Below are 21,148 nucleotides of genomic sequence, written 5' to 3' on the forward strand. Positions count from 1 at the left end.
ATCCTTCCAGGAATAGTGAAAATACAACTTATTAAATTTTTGTGTTATTTTTATTTGTTATTTTATCTTTCTCTTCTAACAAAAATTTGTTGATGAGTTTGGAAAACTCTAATTTAAATTTGCTGATGAACAAACATTATTGAAATCATTAATTACAAAATTATTAATTTGATTTTCATTTAACATATATTAATTAATAATGTTGTGATGCAGGTTTTCTTATTGGGCCGAACAGAAAAGCAGAATTATTGCAAACCCAATATACTTGAAACCATTCAGCCTTGTTTAAATGTTTTCTCTATTATGTGGCTGAAGCAATTTGTGATTATTTGGGCCAGAATTCAAATATTATCATAAGCCTAAATTAAAGTTAACATTCAGCATTGATACAAAAATCCTTTGATCCATATGGCTGAATTAATGGTTACATTACTTGGGCCAAAATTGAACTATTATTGCTACAAGCCCAAGTTAATCATTTTTGCTATACACCCAATGCGTGATCCAAAAACAATTAACCAGGAAAGCAAATGTTGTTATTGCTTTATGCCTTCAACGGATCTCATACTTCACCATGTGATGGAATTCAAATTTCATTAAAGTGAAGTTAATAAATGCATGGGAACTATGAGAGAGAAAGTGTCATTGATTTGATTGAGGACATCAATGTTGCACGCTAAACAGCAAGGAAAGTAAAAGCAATCTCATTTCAATTAATTTGATTCATTTAATTACTTTTCTTCTAGCTCTATCCTCTCTCTCATCTCTTTCTTCTCTTCGGTCATATCACAGGAAATTATGGAAGCTAAGTTGAGCTACCAAAAGAAAGAAGAAACTATATGCATCAAGACCATCGAACTGATGGCAAGAAAACATAAAAAATGTAGTGGCTGATATTCTTATCACTTATGGTAAGATATGGTGATGAGATCTTGGCTTCTTCATACCAAAAATGGTTGAAGAAGATTCGGCCAGCAAGGAGAAGATCCTTGGAGAGATGGCTTGTCTCTGTTTTTGGGGTTCACTCATCACAGAAGGTAGTTAGGGTGGCTACGTGAGGGAGGAAGCAAAAGTGGAGCAGAAGAAGCCATCATCATCATGAAGCATCAAGGGCCAGAATTTCATCTTGGAGAGCAAGCCAAGGATGGAGCGCTCGGATTGATGAAGATTGATGACCAAGGAAGGACTAGAGGTAATTGCATGTTGGTTATTGCATGGGTTATCTCTTCTCTCTCTTTGGCCGAACCGGTTTTGCATGGAGAAGAAGAAGTTGGCTTGGTTTTTGGCTTCAACTGTGGAGGCTTCCCTCTTCTATAAAAAGAGAGAACAGCCACGGTTTAGAGTAAGGAGAAAGTGTGAGAGTGCGAGGCACAGTGTTCTTAGAGCTACCTGAGCTAATAGATTTCTCTTCTCCTTTAATGTATTCTGTTTTGTATTTTTCTGTTTTAATTTTGTCATGTCTTGAGTCTCATGAAAAAAGGCAAACAGTGAGGTTTGTATGAAAAATCCATAGAGCGGAAAAATGCAAAGAGTGCAAAATTAAAAGAAAAAGCCATAGATATCCGTAGAGTTCCTTTGTACATCTGTGTTGTGTATCATGATTCTGTGGAAATCCCCTTGTAAGTTGGGTTAGCACTTTACAATCTGTAATCAAGAAGATTATAGTGAAATTCCATCATTGTTGTTATGGAGACTGGATGTAGGTTACACTGCACTTAGCAACTGAACCAGGATATATCTGGGTGTAACTTTCTCTCTTCTCTACTCCATATCTGTTTCTACTGCACCGGAGCTAAAACTAAAAATATCTCGTGCCAAATGACGAGACAAAAATAAAAGTCTCGTGGCTAGGGACGAGACAAAAATCAAAGAGTCTCTGGAAGTTATTTCAAAGGACAATAAGTGTTACTGAGCGAAAAGGGGGCTAAGATTCAACTCCCCCTTCTCTTAGCCACTGAAAACCATCAATTGATATCAGAGCTTGGTCTCAAAGAGATCAAGCTTTGCAGCTTGGAGAAAAGATCCAGATGGCAAAAAGCAGTGGCTCAAATCTGGTGTTCTACAACCTCACAGAGGGACAGTCAAGCAACAGACCGCCTCTTTTCAATGGGAAAAACTATACCTATTGGAAGGAGAGAATGAAGATCTTTGTACAAGCAGTGGATTACCGACTATGGAAGATTATCCTGGAGGGTCCTCAATTTCCAACTAACACAAGTGCTGAAGGACTAGTCACTCTTAAAATCAGAAGCAAGCTGGACCGAGGAAGATAGAAAGAAGGTGGAACTAAATGCCAAGGCTGTAAATCTGCTCAATTGTGCTATCAGCTTTGAGGAATACCGACGGGTATCACGATGCACAATGGCAAAGGAAATCCGAGATAAACTGCAAATCACACATGAAGGAACCACCATTGTAAAGAAGACTCAGATAGACATGTTAAACAGAGAGTATGAAAGGTTTGCAATGAAGGAAGGAGAATCCATTGATGAACTGTTCGAACGGTTCAACACCATCATTGTTGGCTTGGATGCTACGGGAATAACACATTCGGATTCTGTGCTTGTGAGAAGAGTGTTGAGATGTCTCACTAAAGAGTGGGAAACAAAAGCTTTAATTATTTCTGAGAGCAGTAATTTAGACTCCATGACATGTGATGATTTGAGAGGAAACTTACTTGCTTTTGAAAACACTTACTTGAAAAAAGATTCAAAAAAGAAAGGAATTGCTTTTTCTTCTATAACTAACCCCCTGGATGATGAATCCAGTGATAATTCCTCTAAAAATGAGTTTGTGTTGTTTGCCAAAAATTCAGGAAAATGGTGAAGTTCAAAGAGAAAGGCAAAGGCAGCAGCTCAAGGAAAATGAAGAAATACCTAAGCAAAGTAACTTGTTACAACTGCAAGGAAATGAGGCATTTCAAATCTGTTGTCCCAAGTTGAAGAAGGAGGAGAAGCCAAAAAGAGGAAAGAAGAAGAGACTGATGGTTTCATGGGAAGGCTTGGAAAATGACTCAGATGATGATGAGGAATCCGAGACCAAGTCACAACTATGTCTCATGGCAGATCACATAGATCAGGTAGTCTTTCACAACCCTAACACTGAAGATCTTCATCTTATGATAGACCACCTTTCTGGAAAAATAAGATATTTTCTCCTTGATAACCAAGATCTTGAACAACAAATTATCATTCTTAAAACTGAAAATGATTTTCTCAAGGAAAAGCTAAAGGAGGCCGAAACTGCTTGTGATCTTGTTGAAGAAAATAAGCAGTTAAAAATCCAACTTAGAAGTTGTGAAAGTAACCATTCTGTTGTTGCATATGTAAATTTTTTTAAGGAGAATGAAGAGTTGCTGAAAAAGATTAAAAATCTTGAAAATGACTTAGCTAAGTTTACTCAAAGTTCTAAAAATTTAAATCAAATATTGGCTAGTCAAAAATCACTCTTTGATAAAGCTGGTTTGGGGTTTTACAAATCTGCTGAGAAACCTTTTGAAAATAGAGCTTCATCTTCTAATGACACAAAGTTTCAAGATCCCACCTACTTTAACAAATCAGCAACTCCAAGGTTTTGAAGACTATGCAACCAAAATGGACATTTTTCAATTCAATGTTTTTTGGTGAAAGAATGATTGGTGACAAAGTTTACAAAGTTGTTTTTGATTACAATTGTTTAGGTCATAGGAGATGGTTTAACGTGAAAGGATCCAAGAAAATTTGGATACCTAAGGTCACTTGAGCTTGTTTTATAGGTATGCCTAGCATCCAAATGAAAGAAAAATATGTGGTATATGGACAGCGGATGTTCTAGGCACATGACCGGAAAGACAACCTTCTTCATAAAGCTTGATGAGTATGATGGAGGACTTGTCACTTTCGGTGATGATGGAAAAGGAAAGATAGTGGCCGTTGAAAAAGTTGGTAAAATCTTTTCATCTTGTATAAATGATGTTCTTCTTATAAATGGTTTGAAACATAATTTACTTAGTGTAAGCCAATTGTGTGATTTAGGATTTGAAGTTATTTTTAGAAAATTTGTGTGTTTGGTTGTTTGTGAAAAAATTGAGGATATTCTTTTTTAAGCTAAAAGATGCAATAATGTGTATGGATTGACTCTTGAGGACTTAAAAGAACAAAATGTAACATGCTTTACTTCTCTTGAATCTGAAAAATGGCTATGGCATAGAAAGTTGGGTCATGCTAGCATGTACCAAATTTCTAAGCTAGTAAAGAAAAATCTGGATAGAGGAATTCCTAAAATCAAATTTGATAAGGATCTTACTTGTGATGCTTGTCAATTAGGCAAACAAGTTAAATCCTCTTTTAAACCAAAAGATGAAATTTCAACCAAAAGGCCATTAGAGATGTTACACATTGATCTTTTTGGTCCAACAAGAACTCAAGTCTAGGAGGTAAACACTATGGTTTGGTAGTGGTAGATGATTACTCTAGATTTGGTTGGGTACTTTTTCTTGCTCATAAAAATGATGCATTTTATGCTTTCTCAACTCTTTGCAAGAAAATTCAAAATGAAATAGATTTAAAAGTGGCCCATTTGAGAAGTGATCACGGAAAAGAATTTGAGAACCAAGACTTTGAAAAATTCTGTGATGACTTTGGAATTACTCATAATTTTTCATGCCCTAGAACACCTAAAAAATAGGGTTGTTGAAAGAAGGAATAGAAGCCTTCAAGAGATGACTAGGGCTATGTTATGTGAGAATGAGGTTCTAAAGTTTCTATGGGCTGAAACTGTAAATATAGCATGTTATATTTTGAATAGGACCATTATTAGAAAAGGGTTAAAGAAAACTTCTTATGAGCTATGGAAAGGAATCCCTCCAAATCTTAAGTATTTCCATGTTTTTAGATGCAAGTGTTTTGTGCTTAATAACAAAGAAAATCTTGGCAAATTTGATCCAAAATCATATGAGGGCATGTTTGTTGGATACTCCACTACTAGCAAAGCCTACAGAATTTACCTCAAGGATCATAGAACTATAGAGGAATCCATACATGTTACTTTTTGTGATTCTAATTTAATTCCCAGTACTGTGATAGATAATGATTCAAATTGTGAAGAAGCTGGAACAAGCAAAGAAAATCCCAAGTCAGCCCAAAATGAAGAATCTGCCAGCCTAGTTTTGTCTCGTCAGAATGGAGGAGACATTTCCATTTTGTCTCCTGAGCCAGCAAGAGAAACTGAAACAGTGAGACCCACAGAAGCTCATCAAAGCTCAACACCATAAAGGAAGCCTAGAGAATGGAAGTCCATGAGGGGCTACCCTCATGATTTTATCATTGGTGATCCCTCTCAAGGTGTAACAACAAGATCCTCAACCAAAAGGCAATCTGAACCAAGCAATCTTGCCTTTTTGTCACAAATGGAGCCCAACAATGTGAGACAAGCTCTTGAAGATCCATCATGGGTCAAAGCCATACAAAAAGAGCTTGCTCAATTCGAAAAGAATAAGGTTTGGACATTAGTACCTCATCTGGATGGTAAGAAGGTAACGGGTACTAAGTGGGTTTTTAAAAATAAACTTGGTGAGGATGGACAAGTTGTTCGTAACAAGGCTAGATTAGTGGCCCAAGGTTACGATCAAGAAGAGGGTATAGATTTTGATGAATCTTTTGCTCCGGTAGCTAGAATGGAAGCAATTAGGTTGCTTCTTACCTATGCTGCCCATAAGGGCTTTAAAATGATTCAAATGGATGTAAAATGTGCTTTCCTTAATGGCTTTATTGATAGAGAAGTGTTTGTGGCTCAACCCCCTGGTTTTGAGCATAAGGATTTTCCAAATCATGTTTTCAAACTCTCTAAGGCTTGTTATGATCTTAGACAAGCTCCAAGAGCTTGGTATGAAAGGCTTAGTGCCTTCTTGTTGGAAAATCAATTTCAAAGGGATACCACAGATACTACTTTATTTATTAAAGCATCTAATGATGATATTCTCCTAGTTCAAGTTTATGTGGATGACATTGTGTTTGGTTCGGCCAATGAGATCTTGTGTGAAGAGTTTGGAAAACTCATGACTAGTGAGTTTGAGATGAGTTTAATGAGAGAGCTTACTTTCTTTCTTGGCCTCCAAATTAAACAAACTCCTAGTGGTACTTTTATTCACCAAGGAAAGTATGCAAAAGAACTTATCAAAAAATTTGGCCTAGAAAATTCTAAACCAATGGGAACACCAATGCATCCTAACACTAAACCTGAAAAGGATGACAATGGAAAAGATGTGGATGAAACAAGTTATAGAGGAATGATTGGTTCACTCATGTACCTAACCTCTTCTAGACAGGATATTGTTCAAAGTGTGGGTGTATGCTCAAGGTTTCAATCTCACCCAAAAGAATCTCATCTCTCAACCGTTAAACACATCATTAGATACATTAAGGGAACTAGTGATTATGACTTATGCTATCCAAAATCTAATGATTTTTGTGCAGTAGGATTTTGTGATGCAGATTATGCGGGAGATAGAGTGGATAGACGAAGTACATCCGGCATGTGTTGCTTTCTTGGAAGCTCACTTAACATGTGGTCAAGCAAAAAACAAGCCACAGTGGCTCTATCAACAGCTGAAGCTGAATATATATCTGCATCTGCATGTTGTTCACAATTAATTTGGTTAAAAACGCAGTTGAAAAATTACAAATTAAAGATCAATAGTATACCCTTATTTTGTGATAATACGAGTGCTATTAATATTTCAAAAAATCCTGTTTTGCACTCAAGAATAAAGCACATTGAAATTAAATATCATTTCATTAGAGAACATGTGCAAAAGGGTACTATTGAATCCCTTGATTCTAGGAAACCACCTTTTTCAGTTTATTTCAAATAAAAGAGAAACTCTTTGGGTATTAACCGCCACTTAATGGACATTTAATTCCCTCAATTCTCTCTCCACACATTTATTATCTCTCTAACCTCCCTCCACTCACCTCACCCTTCGGCCTGCTCTTCAACTTCCATCTCCATTCATCTTCTTCATTATCATGAAAAAGAAAACAACACCAAGAAAGAGTGAAAGCATTCGTCTCTCTATTCCCCAAACTCACAACCATATACATATCCATTCCACTTCTTCATCTTCTCCCTCACTTCCAACCAAACAGACCAAAACCATGCGCACTAAGGTGATTACTCAGAAGTCTAAAGGGTTTGCTTTAAATAACACCAAGGAGCCAGCAAACTTGGAGTCATGGAATTTCAAGAAAAAGTTCCACAAATCACATTCTCACTATGATCCATCTAGGTTCGACTCTTGTGCATCCTATGAATTCCACAATGAAGTTATGGAAAAACGTCATCTCTGCACTACTTACCTCGTCAATCTTGACTCACTCACCAACAAAGGGATCCATGTCTTTTCTCTGTTTGATAATCTTCAGTGGACACCACTGCTTCACATCCAAAAATCAGTTTACCCCGGTTTGATCTGCGAGTTTTATGTGAAGAAAGTTTGTATAATCCTTGATATTGCAACTCTTGGGATGGCACTAGGCTACAAAGAAAAGGGACCAAGGGCATACATGTCCAAAAAATAGGATTTACAGGTTGGAATCACTTACCAGATGGCTTTAAATCAAACCTGCGGAAGTCTCTCTAAAATGGATGGCATGAATCCAACTCTTAAGGAACTTGGTCCAGATAAGACAATTCTTCTTTACAAACTCATATCTCATGTTCTCATACCACAAAGTGGTTCACGCCACTGGGTAACAGTTTCGGACTTTCTTGTCCTTTTTGCTCTTATTACCTCCTCTCAAATTTCTTTTGCATACCTTATAATAAGGCATATGTGGAAATTTGTAAAGAATACCAAAAAGGCTAGTCTTCCATATGGCATGTTTTTCACCAGTATTTTTGAGTATTTTAAAGTCGATTTATCTAATGAAACTGTTGAGAATAAGGTTTCAGTCATTAAGGGAGGATGAGTTACAGGGAGGATGATGCTGGACAATCTCGAGGACAAGTTGGGAGTTGATAGTAAAGAAGGCGCTGAGGAATCTGTTTTTAATATCTTTGATGATTAATTACTGTTTTCTCTATGTTTGTTGATATTTGGCATGTTTAGACTCAATTTGATACTCTGTTTTGTTTGTACAGATACTGTTAGCCCTATAACTCTGTGACATTCTATGGATACTTTTGAAAAATATTCTGGCTATGTCAAATTCTTTTTGTAGGAGCCCTTTGATGACAAAAGGGGAAAAAAGTGCCAAGAAAATTGAAACTGGAAAACAGGGGATGAAATTCTCTTTTGAGAGTTCATGATCACTCTTGTTAAAATGATACACTTGATGCTTGATAATGCATATTGATAATGCATTTGTTTTATCCTGTGATTGCTGCTGTGATGTTTATCTTGGTAAAATGCTTAATTGATTATAATTGTGATGTATTTGTCTTACCTTGATGAAATAAATGCTGTTTTAGATTTATTTTTGGCAGTTTCTTTAAGCATTGGGTATGAAAATAAATGTTGAAAATTGTTGTGATCATGCCGTGATTAAAAATATTTTCTTATCATAAATATGTTGCTCTGATTTGATTGGAAAATATTTTTAAACAGCAATTTATTTTCAAAGATATTTTTTGTTAATTCTGTTGTGTGTTTGAGCAGAAAATCAAATTATTGATAACAAACGAGTTTTGATTATCATTCAATTCTGCTCATAAATCAAGCCATTCAACATTTTACATTGAATATGTTGAATAACATTATTGCCTTAGGCTTGATAAAAATTGTTACAGGTTAGAGCTTCCCTTAATAAAAATGGTATATATTAAGGGGGAGCCATGTGACAATTAGAAAGGGGAAGAAATTCAAATATTCAAAGGGAGTACTCTATACTCTAATCTTTAATTTCTTTGCATTTCAATTTTAATAATGTTTGTCATCAAGGAGGAGATTGATGAGTTTGAAAAACTCTAATTTAAATTTGATGATGAACAAACATTATTGAAATAATTAATTTGATTTTCATTTAACATATGTTAATTAATAATGTTGTGATGCAGGTTTTCTTATTGGGTCGAACAGAAAAGCAGAATTATTGCAAGCCAAATATACTTGAAACCATTCAGCCTTGTTTAAATGTTTCCTCTATTATGTGGCTGAAGCAATTTGTGATTATTTGGGCCAGAATTCAAACATTATCATAAGCATAAATTAAAGTTAACATTCAGCAGTGATAATAAAACCCTTTGATCCATATGGCTGAATTAATGGTTACATTACTTGGGCCAAAATTGAACTATTATTGCTACAAGCCCAAGTTAATCATTTTTGCTATACACCCAATGCATGATCCAAAAACAATTAACCAGGAAAGCAAATGTTGTTATTGCTTTATGCCTTCAACGGATCTCACACTTCACCATGTGATGGAATTCATATTTCATTAAAGTGAAGTTAATAAATGCATGTGAATTATGAGAGAGAAAGTGTCATTGATTTGATTGAGGACATCAGTGTTGCACGCTAAACAGCAAGGGAAGTAAAAGCAATCTCATTTCAATTAATTTGATTCATTTAATTGCTTTTCTTCTAGCTCTATCCTCTCTCTCATCTCTTTCTTCTCTTCGGTCATGTCACAGGAAATTATGGAAGTTACATTGAGTTACCAAAAGAAAGAAGAAGCTATATGCATTAAGACCATCGAACTGATGGCAAGAAAACATAAAAAATATAGTGGCTGAGATTCTTATCACTTATGGTCAGATATGGTGATGAGATTTTGGCTTCTTCATACCAAAAATAGTTGAAGAAGATTCAGCCAGCAAGGAGAAGATCCTTGGAGAGATGACTTGTCTCTGCTTTTGGGTTCACTCATCATAGAAGGTAGTTAGGGTAGCTACGTAAGGGTGGAAGCAAAAGTGGAGCAAAAGAAGCCATCATCATCATGAAGCATCAATAGCCAGAATTTCATCTTAGAGAGCAAGCCAAAGATGGAGCGCTCAGATTGATGAAGATTGATGACCAAGGAAGGACTACAGGTAATTGCATGTTGGTTATTGTATGGGTTATCTCTTCTCTCTCTTTGGCCGAACCGGTTTTGCATGGAGAAGAAGAAGTTGGCTTAGTTTTTTGCTTCAACTGTGGAGGCTTCCCTCTTCTATAAAAAGAGAGAACAGCCACGGTTTGGAGTAAGGAGAAAGTGTGAGAGTGTGAGACACAGTGTTCTCAGAGCTACCTGAGCTAACAGATTTCTCTTCTCCTTCAATGTATTCTGTTTTGTATTTTTTGTTTAATTTTTGTCATGTCTTGAGTCTCATGAAAAAAGGCAAACAGTAAGGTTTGTATGAAAAAGCCATAGAGTGGAAAAAGGCAGAGAGTGCACAATTAAAAGAAAAAGGCATAGATGTCCTTAGAGTTTCTTTGTACATCTGTGTTGTGTATCATGATTCTGTGAAAATCCCCTTGTAAGTTGGGTTAGCACTTTACAGTTTGTAATCAAGAAGATTATAATGAAATTCCATCATTGTTGTGATGGAGACTGGATGTAGACTGCACTGCACTTAGCAGCTGAACCAGGATATATCTGAGTGTAACTTTCTCTCTTCTCTTCTCAATTTTTGTTTCTATTGCACAGGAGCTAAAACTAAAAATATCTCGTGCCAAGTGACGAGACAAAAATAAAAGTCTCGTGGCTAGGGACGAGACAAAAATCAAAGAGTCTTCGGAAGTTATTTCAAAGGATAACAAGTGTTATTGAGCGAAAATGGGACTAAGATTCAACCCCCCTTCTCTTAGCCACTGAAAACCATCATTTGTTATGTTTATCTTTTTCTAAGTTCATTATACTTATTTTTTTTCTAACAGAATTATCTGCAGATTCTGATTGTTTTATCTTATTTTAAAATTCAAATTACTATTATTTCAATTTTAAATTCTTAGTATTCTGCATTTAAAAAGTAGAAACTCACGTACAGTTGTTAATAACTAAAAACCGTTAGATAACAATTTAATAAAATATATCAAATTATTTAACATTTTTTAATTATCAACTTTATATAAAAATAACTGTACATGAATTTCTACTATAAAAGAATGAGGAGTGTTAGGAAACTAGTAACTTTCGTGATTTATAGTCATCATCAAGTAGTCATCAATAATTTTTAATGGCGTAAAATTTTATCCAATAATGTAAAATTATTCACTTTTTTTTATAATTACATACTAATCAGAATTTAATAAAGTTACTCACCCTACACTTTTCTTAAGAATTATTAGAACCAAAGTGATGGTTTTTTACTCAACTTTTGTCCCACGTGCATATATTCTTAAATATTGAGAGGGTGACACAAGAAAAAAAAGACCAAGTATTGACTTTTAGTTAGATATTCGAAATAAAATCTATTTTCTCGTGAAAATATAAAATCGATTTTATTAGAGTTTAAAAATGATAAATTCGGATCTTTTTTATAAATTTGCTATTCACTATTAAAATTATACCGAATATTGGCTATATTCTGTATAACTTTTATATGGGAGAATAATATTTTTTTTTCAATAGCAGAAAAGAATATTTATTTGTATATTTGGAAAGAAAGTTTTATCCTTCATATCTTTTGTTAGAGCAAAATTGGAGATACACATTTTTATTTTTGTTTTAGTTGGAATATACTTGAAAGATTCTTATTAAGAGCATAATTTCTATATAATAAATATTATTGATCTCTAATTAAATATTAATCACATAAATAACAATGCAACAATAATCTTTTCTAAAATGCTAGTGTAGTGACATTTGTATCTTTCACAATATTTTATGGTTTTATAGTATGTTTAGTCTGGAATAACATTTTTTATTTTTATTTTCAATAGTAAAATAAACATTTGAAAAAATATTTTTAAATAATGATTCATTTTTTTACTTTTTATGATAAAATGTTTTTAAGAACTTTTAAATGAACTCTTTTTAACGAATTAAACGCACTTCACAAGATCCTCAAAAAAGAAAGTTGAAGAAACGCTTTTTTACTTTCTTTCAATCTTTCTCTCTCTTCGCCATGGCCCCAATCCTCCGCCGTTTACCGATCGCCGCCGTGATCTTTTTGGCGGTGGCCCTCTCCGCCACCACAACCGCCACGGCACGACCCTGCAGATCCTTCCTCATCTCTTCCTACTCCATCCGCAACCCTTCCACCAACAACTTCGCCACCGTCACCGTTACCGAGATCCAATCCCTCACTATCAACACCAACAATCACTTCTTCAAAATCCCCTTCAACCAAAATGGCGTCGTTTTCCCCTTGCACCGTCGCAACCATCACAGCGATCTTTCACGCGCGTCGCTACCACGCGCCTCCTCAGGAATTTACGGTTACGACTTCGCTTCACTCCGCGACCGCACCAAGGACATCCTCAGCGTCGTCCTCGCCTTGCTCTTTGGATTCGGTTGCGGTTCCCTCGTCGCCGCCACTATGTACCTTCTCTGGTTCGTCCTCTCCGGCCGCCGCTTCGACGATCTCTCCGATGACGATAGCCATGGCGCGGAGATCGAGAGTTTCAAGAAATTCGGGTACGTGAAGATTCCGGCGGCGGAGAAGACCGCTGCTCCACCTGCGGCGGCGAAGGATTCTTCTTCGGTATGAGATTTGAGAAATAGGTTTCTTGTTATATAGTGTAAACCCTAACCTCATGCGGGTTGTTAATGATCATAGTGGAATACCATTAGAACCTTCTTATTAGTGTTTTTCTTTTTGTGCATTGCATGTTTACTTTTGAAAGTTGATGTATTTGCTTGCAGAGTTTTATTAGTTTTATTATTGTTGTTGATAGTGTACCAAGTTTCAATGCAAATGGTTGTGGCTCTTTCTGAATTGTGTATTTATATGAATATGGATATAGATGTGTGTAGACACATTAGACACGAAGTGAAACTAGGATTCAAGTGTTGGGGACTTTGGGGTAGCAGTTTCTGTGGATAGTGTAGTAGAATTCTGTATTAGGTGGCTTGCAGTTTGTTCATGAGGTTAGTAGACCTTTATATTAGGGTGTTTGGTTCGCAGAATGTGTTCACATTCTTGGGAATTTTAGCAATAAATCTTACATTGGAATGTTTCAATGTAAAATTTCCAAGAATATTCCACGAATCACGAGTCCATGTATGGTGGATTTCATACTTGAAGCCCTTTCTCTCCTGTCATTCCCTCTAAGACCCCAATTCATGAACATACCCTTAAGTAGTTTGATCTTTGAGGGTAGCTCAATAGGAGGACAAAGAAAGAAACCAAGTAAAACTAGACATTGATTATGAAGTTAGGTTACTTTGGCATCATTTGATACATGTAGCTAACTCCATCTTGTCGAATTAGGTTTAGTTGTTGTTTGTACTCTTTAGACATTGATTATGATAAGACAAGGTGAAGGCATTGATTGTTTGATTCAGGTAGTCGACTTTGCTTAGTATGAGAAGGCTTCATTTGTTGTGGTTGTCCTTCTTGTAGTAGTGTTTTTATATTTGGTTTGAACAAGGTACCTAGGAATCATTTGATTCCTATAGCTTGTGAGTCAAGTATTGTTTGTCTATAGATGAACCCTCCTAGTGAGAAAAAAAACTTCATTGTTGTTCTTCTTGTAATTGGCTTTGGGGTCTAACATGTGGAGTTTTGAACTTATGGAACTCCCAATATGAATTTGCTATGTTGATTTGCTGAGTGTCTCTATGTTGCTTAAGTTAACCTTTAGGTTAGTTGTAGACATCTTAAACAATCAGGTTTTTAGATACAAGTGATGGGATAGAATCAACAAGGAGAAGAGTTACAGATGCAGTCTTAAGATTCTTATTTAAGTGTTGTAGACTTAAAGGTATTAATTTCTTATATTTTTCCATATATATGATGTGGAAATGCATTGAAGGCTTAAAATATATTCGTTTGTGGAGTGGCATTACAGCATGTATACATGGTTGTTAAAGTTTTCATATGAGAGCGTATATTCTGAATTTTCTATTGGCTCATTGGACGGCAAGTAATATCGTTGACTGGGTTGAGGCTTAATGGCAATGTCATGGATTGTGGCTACAAGCCTATAAATAATGTTGAAGAAACTTCAAGCCCCGTTTACATTCTCAGTTATTGTACACTGTAATCGAATTGTATATTATGGTTACTTAATAGTTAATAGTTAATAATAAGTAGGTTTCAATTAGTGATAAAATTAATTTGTTTTGATGGCTAGGTTAAGGGTTTGTTCCGGTGAATTTTTAAGAAATTTTTTTTTCAATTTTTTTTAAAAGATCTTATAGAAAAGTAAAAATAATTTTATGTTTGGGTATTTATGTTTGGATATAATAATATAAAATTTTTTTAATTTATTTATTATATGAAAAATATTTTTTTAGTATTTTTATAATTTTATTTTTACTATTAAAAATTTATTAAATACGTAAAAAAATAAAAAAATTATAAATTTTTTTTTAATCAACTTTAACAGTATCCAAATCCATCCAAATAAGTACTAAATGTTCCCCGTTTTACTTAACGGCAAGTCCAAAGCTATTGCATGAGCTATAGTGCTATACCACTGTCACTTTCCTTTGTCACCAAAAGCAAAAACATTTCCCATATATATATTTTTTATCTGAAATTATAAATTTATTCATTACAAAACATCAAAGGCCTACTACAGTACATAATCACGAGCTCCCAATGTTCTAAAACTCGAAATTCGGAGAGTAATAGAATTTGATACATCTATCCGGTGCGTCTGTAATACAGTAATAGTCCATTAAACTACACATTTTTATTTTTAAAATTAAGAGAAAGTAATGTGTACTTCTCATACAAACCAGTGACCTTAATATACATTTTTATTTTTAAAGTGTTTTGCAACATTATCTAATTCTATATCATTTTTATATATGTAGTTTTAAGTTTTGAGCTTTTTAATAATAATAAAAAAATATTATGCTAACAAGTAACGATCAATTAAATCAAAGTTCTTTTGGATAATGAAATATAAGCAACACCTATGCTGACTCCATAAGCTTTTGTCGTTTTTGTTGTAACAAAAGTGACCTGAACTTCACACAAGTTTGGCCTTCACTCATTCTTAGCGTGTCATCTTTAGCAGATAAGGGTAAGATGATGAGTCTTCTTTCACTCTAGCTTATAAGCTTCAACTCTCTAATTTCTCGCTCTAATTTCTCTTACTTTGTTGTTGATTTTCATGTTCTAGTAATCTCTTATAGATTTTCAAACTTGTCTTCCAAAAAAGTATCAAACTTTACCTTTAATTTGTTTTTGGTCGACTCCATATTTCTCCTTCTTCTTTTGGTAATTGCCCTGAAAAACAAACAATGGAGTTTATGAGAACATTCATATTGAAACCAAACATGACAACACAATTATACTTTCCACCATTCACATCATCATGCTGTGTCAACAAAGTGAACAAACCTTATTCCCATCAAAATCCCAACAAGGATGATCTCTCATTGAAAATGAGCAAAAGGGTTGGTGTTTTTTTATCTGTAGCATCATTGATTCTGAGGACACAAAGCACGAGCGCGTTTGAGTTCAAGTTTGTGGCACCTGATCAAACAATTGAAGAAGCTGAGAGTGGTGTCAGAGGGCATGCACAGAATTTGTTACAAGTTAAGGATCTTTTGGAGTTAGAGTCATGGAAAGCAGCACAGAAGGAATTGAGAATGAGCTCAGCACTTTTGAAAAAGGATATATACACCATCATACAAAACAAGCCTGGAATTGAGAGGCCACCATTGAGGAAGCTCTACACTACTCTATTCAACAATGTTACTAGAGTAAGTCATGTTGAGATTAGACAAATTCTTTAAGAAAAAAGGGACTTTAGAAAGGTTTATATAAACTCAATTGTCTGATTGGATGATAGTGTAAAAGTTACACAAAAACCACTTATGGTGTAAGATGTATTTTCAGTTTCATAAATATCATGAATGAATGCTTGTATATGCATTCATTACCTAGTGGCCTTTTAATATAACTTTCTTTAAAAATTGAATTACACTACCTAAAGTGGTCTGAGCCCCTCTAACTAGCTGCTTAATGCAGTAGATTTTACAGATTCATCTTTCATATACATGGGTCAGAACAGAGAATTTTATTTTTGGATTAGAATGTCAAATTGATATTTTTGAAAGAAAAATTATGACCCATCTACTAGATGTTGCCTTTTTTATTTGGGGAGTTGACTTGTGCATTATGTATTAAAGATTTAGAACAATGGCAAATGCCTTGTTAGGATCAATTTGACAAATCTGAGGTGATCTTTAAGCTGGATTTCTGATGAGCTTGCTTGAAAATTTTGTTGGAGAACTTTTTCATTAAGGGTATGTTTCGTCGAGAGTAAAACTCAGGTGGAAATTTTCATAGATGAGCTCTATGTGAAATTTTACAAATCAAACTCATTCGTGAAATTTCTACCTGATTTTTATCCTGAACCGAACGTACCCTTTTGTTGTGTAATTGTTTATCAATTGACTGTTATTAGTGTATGTTGATTGTTAATGCAGCTGGATTATGCAGCAAGGGATAAAGATATACCAGAAATTTGGCGGCGTTACGAGAACATTGTGGTGGCTGTGAATGACATTCTATCCAGAATATGATGATATCCCTAGGATAATGGTAGATTGATTGCTCTAAGATATAAAGTAGTCAAGGAAATGGACTCAAATCTAGCTAAACAAAACAGGATCCTCTTAAATATTAAGGCGTTATTGGTTTTGATCATGTAAAGTTAGCTATGATTGTTGAAATTTGAATAGAATGTGATATCATCAGAATCATGGGTTTCAGTATGATTAGAAGACATTAAAAAGGGAAGAATACAGATATCAGTAATGTCAATTTTGGTATAGATGAATCTAAATATATTAGAAAAGGTAATGGCTGTGATAATTGAGGTTTTGATTAATATATCTACTGGTTACCTAAATATGTCTGAATATTTGTAATGGACAGTTGAATGATTGTATTTACTTGTAAATTTCTCACCTCCAAGTCTCATTTTGATACATTATACCTAAATCAATCACATTCCAAAGTTAATTTTTGTCTATTTTACTCTTTAAAACTTTTTCTTTTCAAAAGCTTAATTCAAACCCTCCCAATATATCATATGGATATACATGTATATGTGGGATGGATATATTCATTATATTGTACAGTCTATGTTCAAAGAGTGTAGCATTCTGTGTCTGAATTTGATGTTCAAATAATAATAGGAACATAAAAGAAAAGAGCATAGAATCTGTTTGAGCTTTAGTTGAATTGTGTTAGTATTTGATCTTCAAAAAGGCATGGCTTGGTAATAGCTTAATTTTTTTGTTTTTTTTTTTAATTTTTCACAGAATAATTATTTTTCCTTCTAACAGTGTTAAATGAAATTTTGTACTAGCTTAATTCATGGGTCATGGCCTAACCAAAATCCAACAATATTATAAATTCTATTGAGAATTAATTAGATGGCGACTTTTTTATTTAGGTCTTAGTTTATTTTTCCTTTGCATTGATTCGAATGTCTTAACCATTGACCTTGAAGTCGTTGATGTCATGGTTTGTGTAAATAGACTTTACCTGAACGAAACTTAAATATATTTTTTTTTTCTTTAGTAATACTTAGTTTTATATCCTATTCGTCCGATTCTTTTCAGGAAATACTAATAGTATGTCATTGAAAATACAGGTTTTATTTTATTTTATTTCATTAGAAAATTCTAGAATTTAATTTATTACGTTTCTCCGTTTATTTTTAACCATCTTTAAAAAACTTTCATGCGTAAATTAGAAATTCAGGCTTCTAAAAGATCGTGGGCTCCCGTTTACTCTTATATCTTTCACAATCAAGGGACAGTGATCTGACGGTCTTCTTGGTACACCTTTTAGTCAAATATCAAGAAATTCCTCAATCCACTCTATACTGACCAAAACCCTATCAATCCGACTACAAGATCGACCCCTAAACCACGTGAACTTCCAATCATTAAGAGGTAAGTCGACCAACTGCAAATCATGTACGCAATTCTTCAACTCTTCCGTTGATGCTGGTAACTACTCGCCCCTTTGCGTTCTTCAATCTGTAATATCGCATTAAAATCTCCCAAAAAGCAAAATAGACCCTAACAGAAGCCCATAATATAGCTCAACTCCTCCCACACCAACCGCTTCTTCTCTCTCCCATGCGTCTCATACACCAAACAAAAAGCACAGTAAAAATTGCTTTTCATCAATACTCCTTCAACGCACAACCATCTCTCCCCTTTATAACAGTTTCTGGATTTAAACATCTCATCATCCCAAATTAACAGCAAACCCCCAGAAGCCCCTGTAAACTCCACATACTCCCATCGCACAGTACTATACCCCAAATTCGTGCAATATCAAACTTAGTGATCTCTTCCCTCTTAGTTTCAAGCAAGCCTAACATGTTTAGTTTATAATTTTTCTTCAAAGATTTCACCATACTCAATTTTTCATCCCTCCTCAACTCCGAAATATTCCAGCAGCTAAAAATCATTTAAACATATTTTTACTCACTTTATTGTGATTCTTAGGCCGACTCCTTCGTGTTTTTTCTTTTTATTTCGCCATCTTTCTCTTCACCGCTATTTTGGGGATGCTCAATTCACATGTATGCTGAAGGCCTTGACGGTACCTTTGCGGAAATGACACAAGATTAATTTTGGGGACATGGATAAGAGATTGATGCTATTTGAGGAGGAAATTAAGAGGCTTGATAATCTGGTTAGTGATGGCACTTATGATGGTACGACGGAGGCTAGAAGGAGGGTGCTGGTGAGCTTTTATGAGAAGTGGTATGTTAGAAAGGAGATCCACTAGAAGCAGATGTCTCGGTCTCAGCATGCTAGAAAAATGGATAAGAATACTAGATACTTTCATAACATCGCCTCAGCTAGAAGAAGGAATAACAGGATCAACGCTCTGATGATTCATGGACGGCTAGTACGGAATCAATCAAGAATAAATGTTGCAATTAGAGGGTTTTATAAGGACCTGTATCGACAGAAATATGTTTCGATGATTGGTTTTCGGGATGGTTTGGTGAGGCGGATTGATAGAGCTGAGGCTGTAGCATTGGAAGTTATGCCGTCTGTGGAGGAAATTAGGAAGGCAGTTTGGGACTGTGAATCTTCTATAGCCACAGGTAGTGATGGGTACAATATGAACTTCATCAAACAATGCTAAGAGGAGAATGGTCAGGAGTTCACTGCAGCGGTGATGGCGTTCTTCCAAAGTGCTGAGATACCAATTGATGCGAATGTAACATGGGTGACGCTAGCTCCGAAATTTATGGGTGCCAAGGAGATCAAAGACTTTCGGCCGATTAGTATGGTGGGGTGTGGGTATAAGGTGATTTCAAAGGTTTTGGTGAAAAGAATGAGAACAATTATGCCGGGTTTGGTAGGAGAGACACAGAGTGTGTTTGTGAAAGGTAGAAAAATTCATGACAGTTTCCTAATTGCATGTGAAACAGTTCAATGGCTCAAGACACGTAGAAAGAAGACGGTAATTATAAAACTAGATTTTCAGAAAGTATATGATAGAGTCAGGTGGAGTTTTGTGGATATTGTGCTATAGAAGATGGGTTTCGGACAAAGATGAAGGAATTGGATGAAGGAGTGTATTAGTACGGCCACTATGTCAGTCTTGGTTAATGGGTCACCATCTAAGCCGTTCAAAATAGAGCGGGGCCTAAGACAAGGAGATCCACTTTCTCCGCTTCTATTTGTTCTTGTGTTTGATGTGTTGCATAGGATGTTGGGGGAAGCTATAAGGAATAGGCGCATTGCTCTGTTATTGGTTGAGAGAGATCATATTGAACTGTCACATCTTCAATTCGCGGATGAAACTATTTTGTTTTGCCCTCCGAAGACAGAGATAATTGTGAATTATAAGAGGTTGTTGTATTATTTTGAGCTGATGTTAGGCCTCAGCATCAATTTTGATAAGTCGAATATGATCTCGGTTAATTCTTGAGCAAGAGTGAGTGGAGCATGTGTGTGGCCTTCTGGGATGTAAGCAAGCTGTCTTACCTGTTAGATACCTTGGGATCTCTTTGGGGGCGAATCCGCGTTTGGTGAAGATTTAAAAACCGAACATAGATAAGGTAAAAGAGAAGCTCAACTTATGGAAAGCGAAGTTTCTAAACAAAACTGGTAAGCTAGTTCTCATCAAATCGGTGTTAAATAGCCTACTTATCTATTACTTTAGCTTGTAGAAGATGCCGAAGGTGATCGCTGATAAGTTGATTGTATTACAAAGGAGGTTTTTGTGGTGTAAGGAATATGGTAACTATGGTATACCTTTAGTGAAGTGAGAAATGGTCTAGGCACCAAGAAAGGTGGGGGAATTGGGGGTTGGAGATGCAGTGCTCAGGAACACAACGCTCTTGTTTAAGTGGTGGTGGCGATTTTCAAAGGATGATTGTCCATTATGGAAGAAGATTGTTTGTTCTTGTAACAATTTGAACCCTAATGTAATGCTATCAAATCAGTACCGATAAAGGGTGGCCCATAAAAAGGCATCTGTTAGTTGAATATAAAAGAACAACAGATGAAAGATAAAATTATCAGTGGGCTGGCAATGGAAGTAGGGAATCGAAGAAAAACTCTGTTTTGAGAAGATAATTGGGTTCAAGGTAGTCCTCTAAAAGCGAGTTTTTCAAGACTTTTCTCTCTTTCAAACCAACAAGGGGGACTGTGGGTTTTAGGATGGGTTAGAGTGGATTTGTAATTTTCATTGGAGGTGAGAGTTGTTCCGATGGGAGTTGAAACTTGTTCATTGACTTCATGAGAAGTTAAGGCCAGTGAAGCTATCAACTGGTAGAGAGAATAATCTTATTTGAAAATTTGATAATAAAAGTGTTTTTTCTATTAACTCTTTTGTGCAGATGTTGCAATCGGAGACTCTTTTAGAAAATATTACGAGCTATAATTTCATAAGTTTAATTTGGAAAGGGTTGGTACCGCTGAGAATTGAGCTTTTTGGATAGTTTGTCCTAATTAGTACGGTGAATACTAAAGAGAGGTTGAGTAGATTGGGCGTTATTCATCAAAGTGACAATATGTATGTGTCCTGTGTAAAAAAGGAGATGGAATTTATTCATCATTTGTTTCTTTTATGT

General features: G+C 35.2%; 2 protein-coding genes across 2 annotated transcripts; both read left to right on the forward strand.

Annotated features, from left to right (window-relative positions):
- The first annotated feature begins 11,928 nt into the window (after window positions 1–11,928).
- On the forward strand, window positions 11,929–12,840 carry LOC112794842 (uncharacterized). The gene has a single exon (XM_025836819.3). It carries the CDS (start codon window positions 12,028–12,030, stop codon window positions 12,610–12,612), a length of 585 nt encoding a protein of 194 aa, XP_025692604.1. The 5' UTR covers window positions 11,929–12,027; the 3' UTR covers window positions 12,613–12,840.
- A 2,108-nt stretch (window positions 12,841–14,948) lies between these two features.
- On the forward strand, window positions 14,949–16,997 carry LOC112794849 (psbQ-like protein 3, chloroplastic). Its single transcript, XM_025836825.3, has 2 exons — window positions 14,949–15,785; window positions 16,515–16,997. Exons 1-2 carry the CDS (start codon window positions 15,321–15,323, stop codon window positions 16,608–16,610), a joined length of 561 nt encoding a protein of 186 aa, XP_025692610.1. The 5' UTR covers window positions 14,949–15,320; the 3' UTR covers window positions 16,611–16,997.
- The last annotated feature ends 4,151 nt before the right edge of the window (window positions 16,998–21,148 follow it).

The sequence above is a fragment of the Arachis hypogaea genome, chromosome 1 (assembly GCF_003086295.3).
Source record: "Arachis hypogaea cultivar Tifrunner chromosome 1, arahy.Tifrunner.gnm2.J5K5, whole genome shotgun sequence".
NCBI lineage: Eukaryota > Viridiplantae > Streptophyta > Magnoliopsida > Fabales > Fabaceae > Arachis > Arachis hypogaea.

Coding starts and splice junctions, on each gene's coding strand:
- LOC112794842 (XM_025836819.3), top strand. CDS start 12,028: ATGGCCCCAATCCTCCGCCGTTTACCGATCGCCGCCGTGATCTTTTTG.
- LOC112794849 (XM_025836825.3), top strand. CDS start 15,321: ATGGAGTTTATGAGAACATTCATATTGAAACCAAACATGACAACACAA. Junction 15,786..16,514: donor TATTCAACAATGTTACTAGA/GTAAGTCATGTT, acceptor TTGTTAATGCAG/CTGGATTATGCAGCAAGGGA.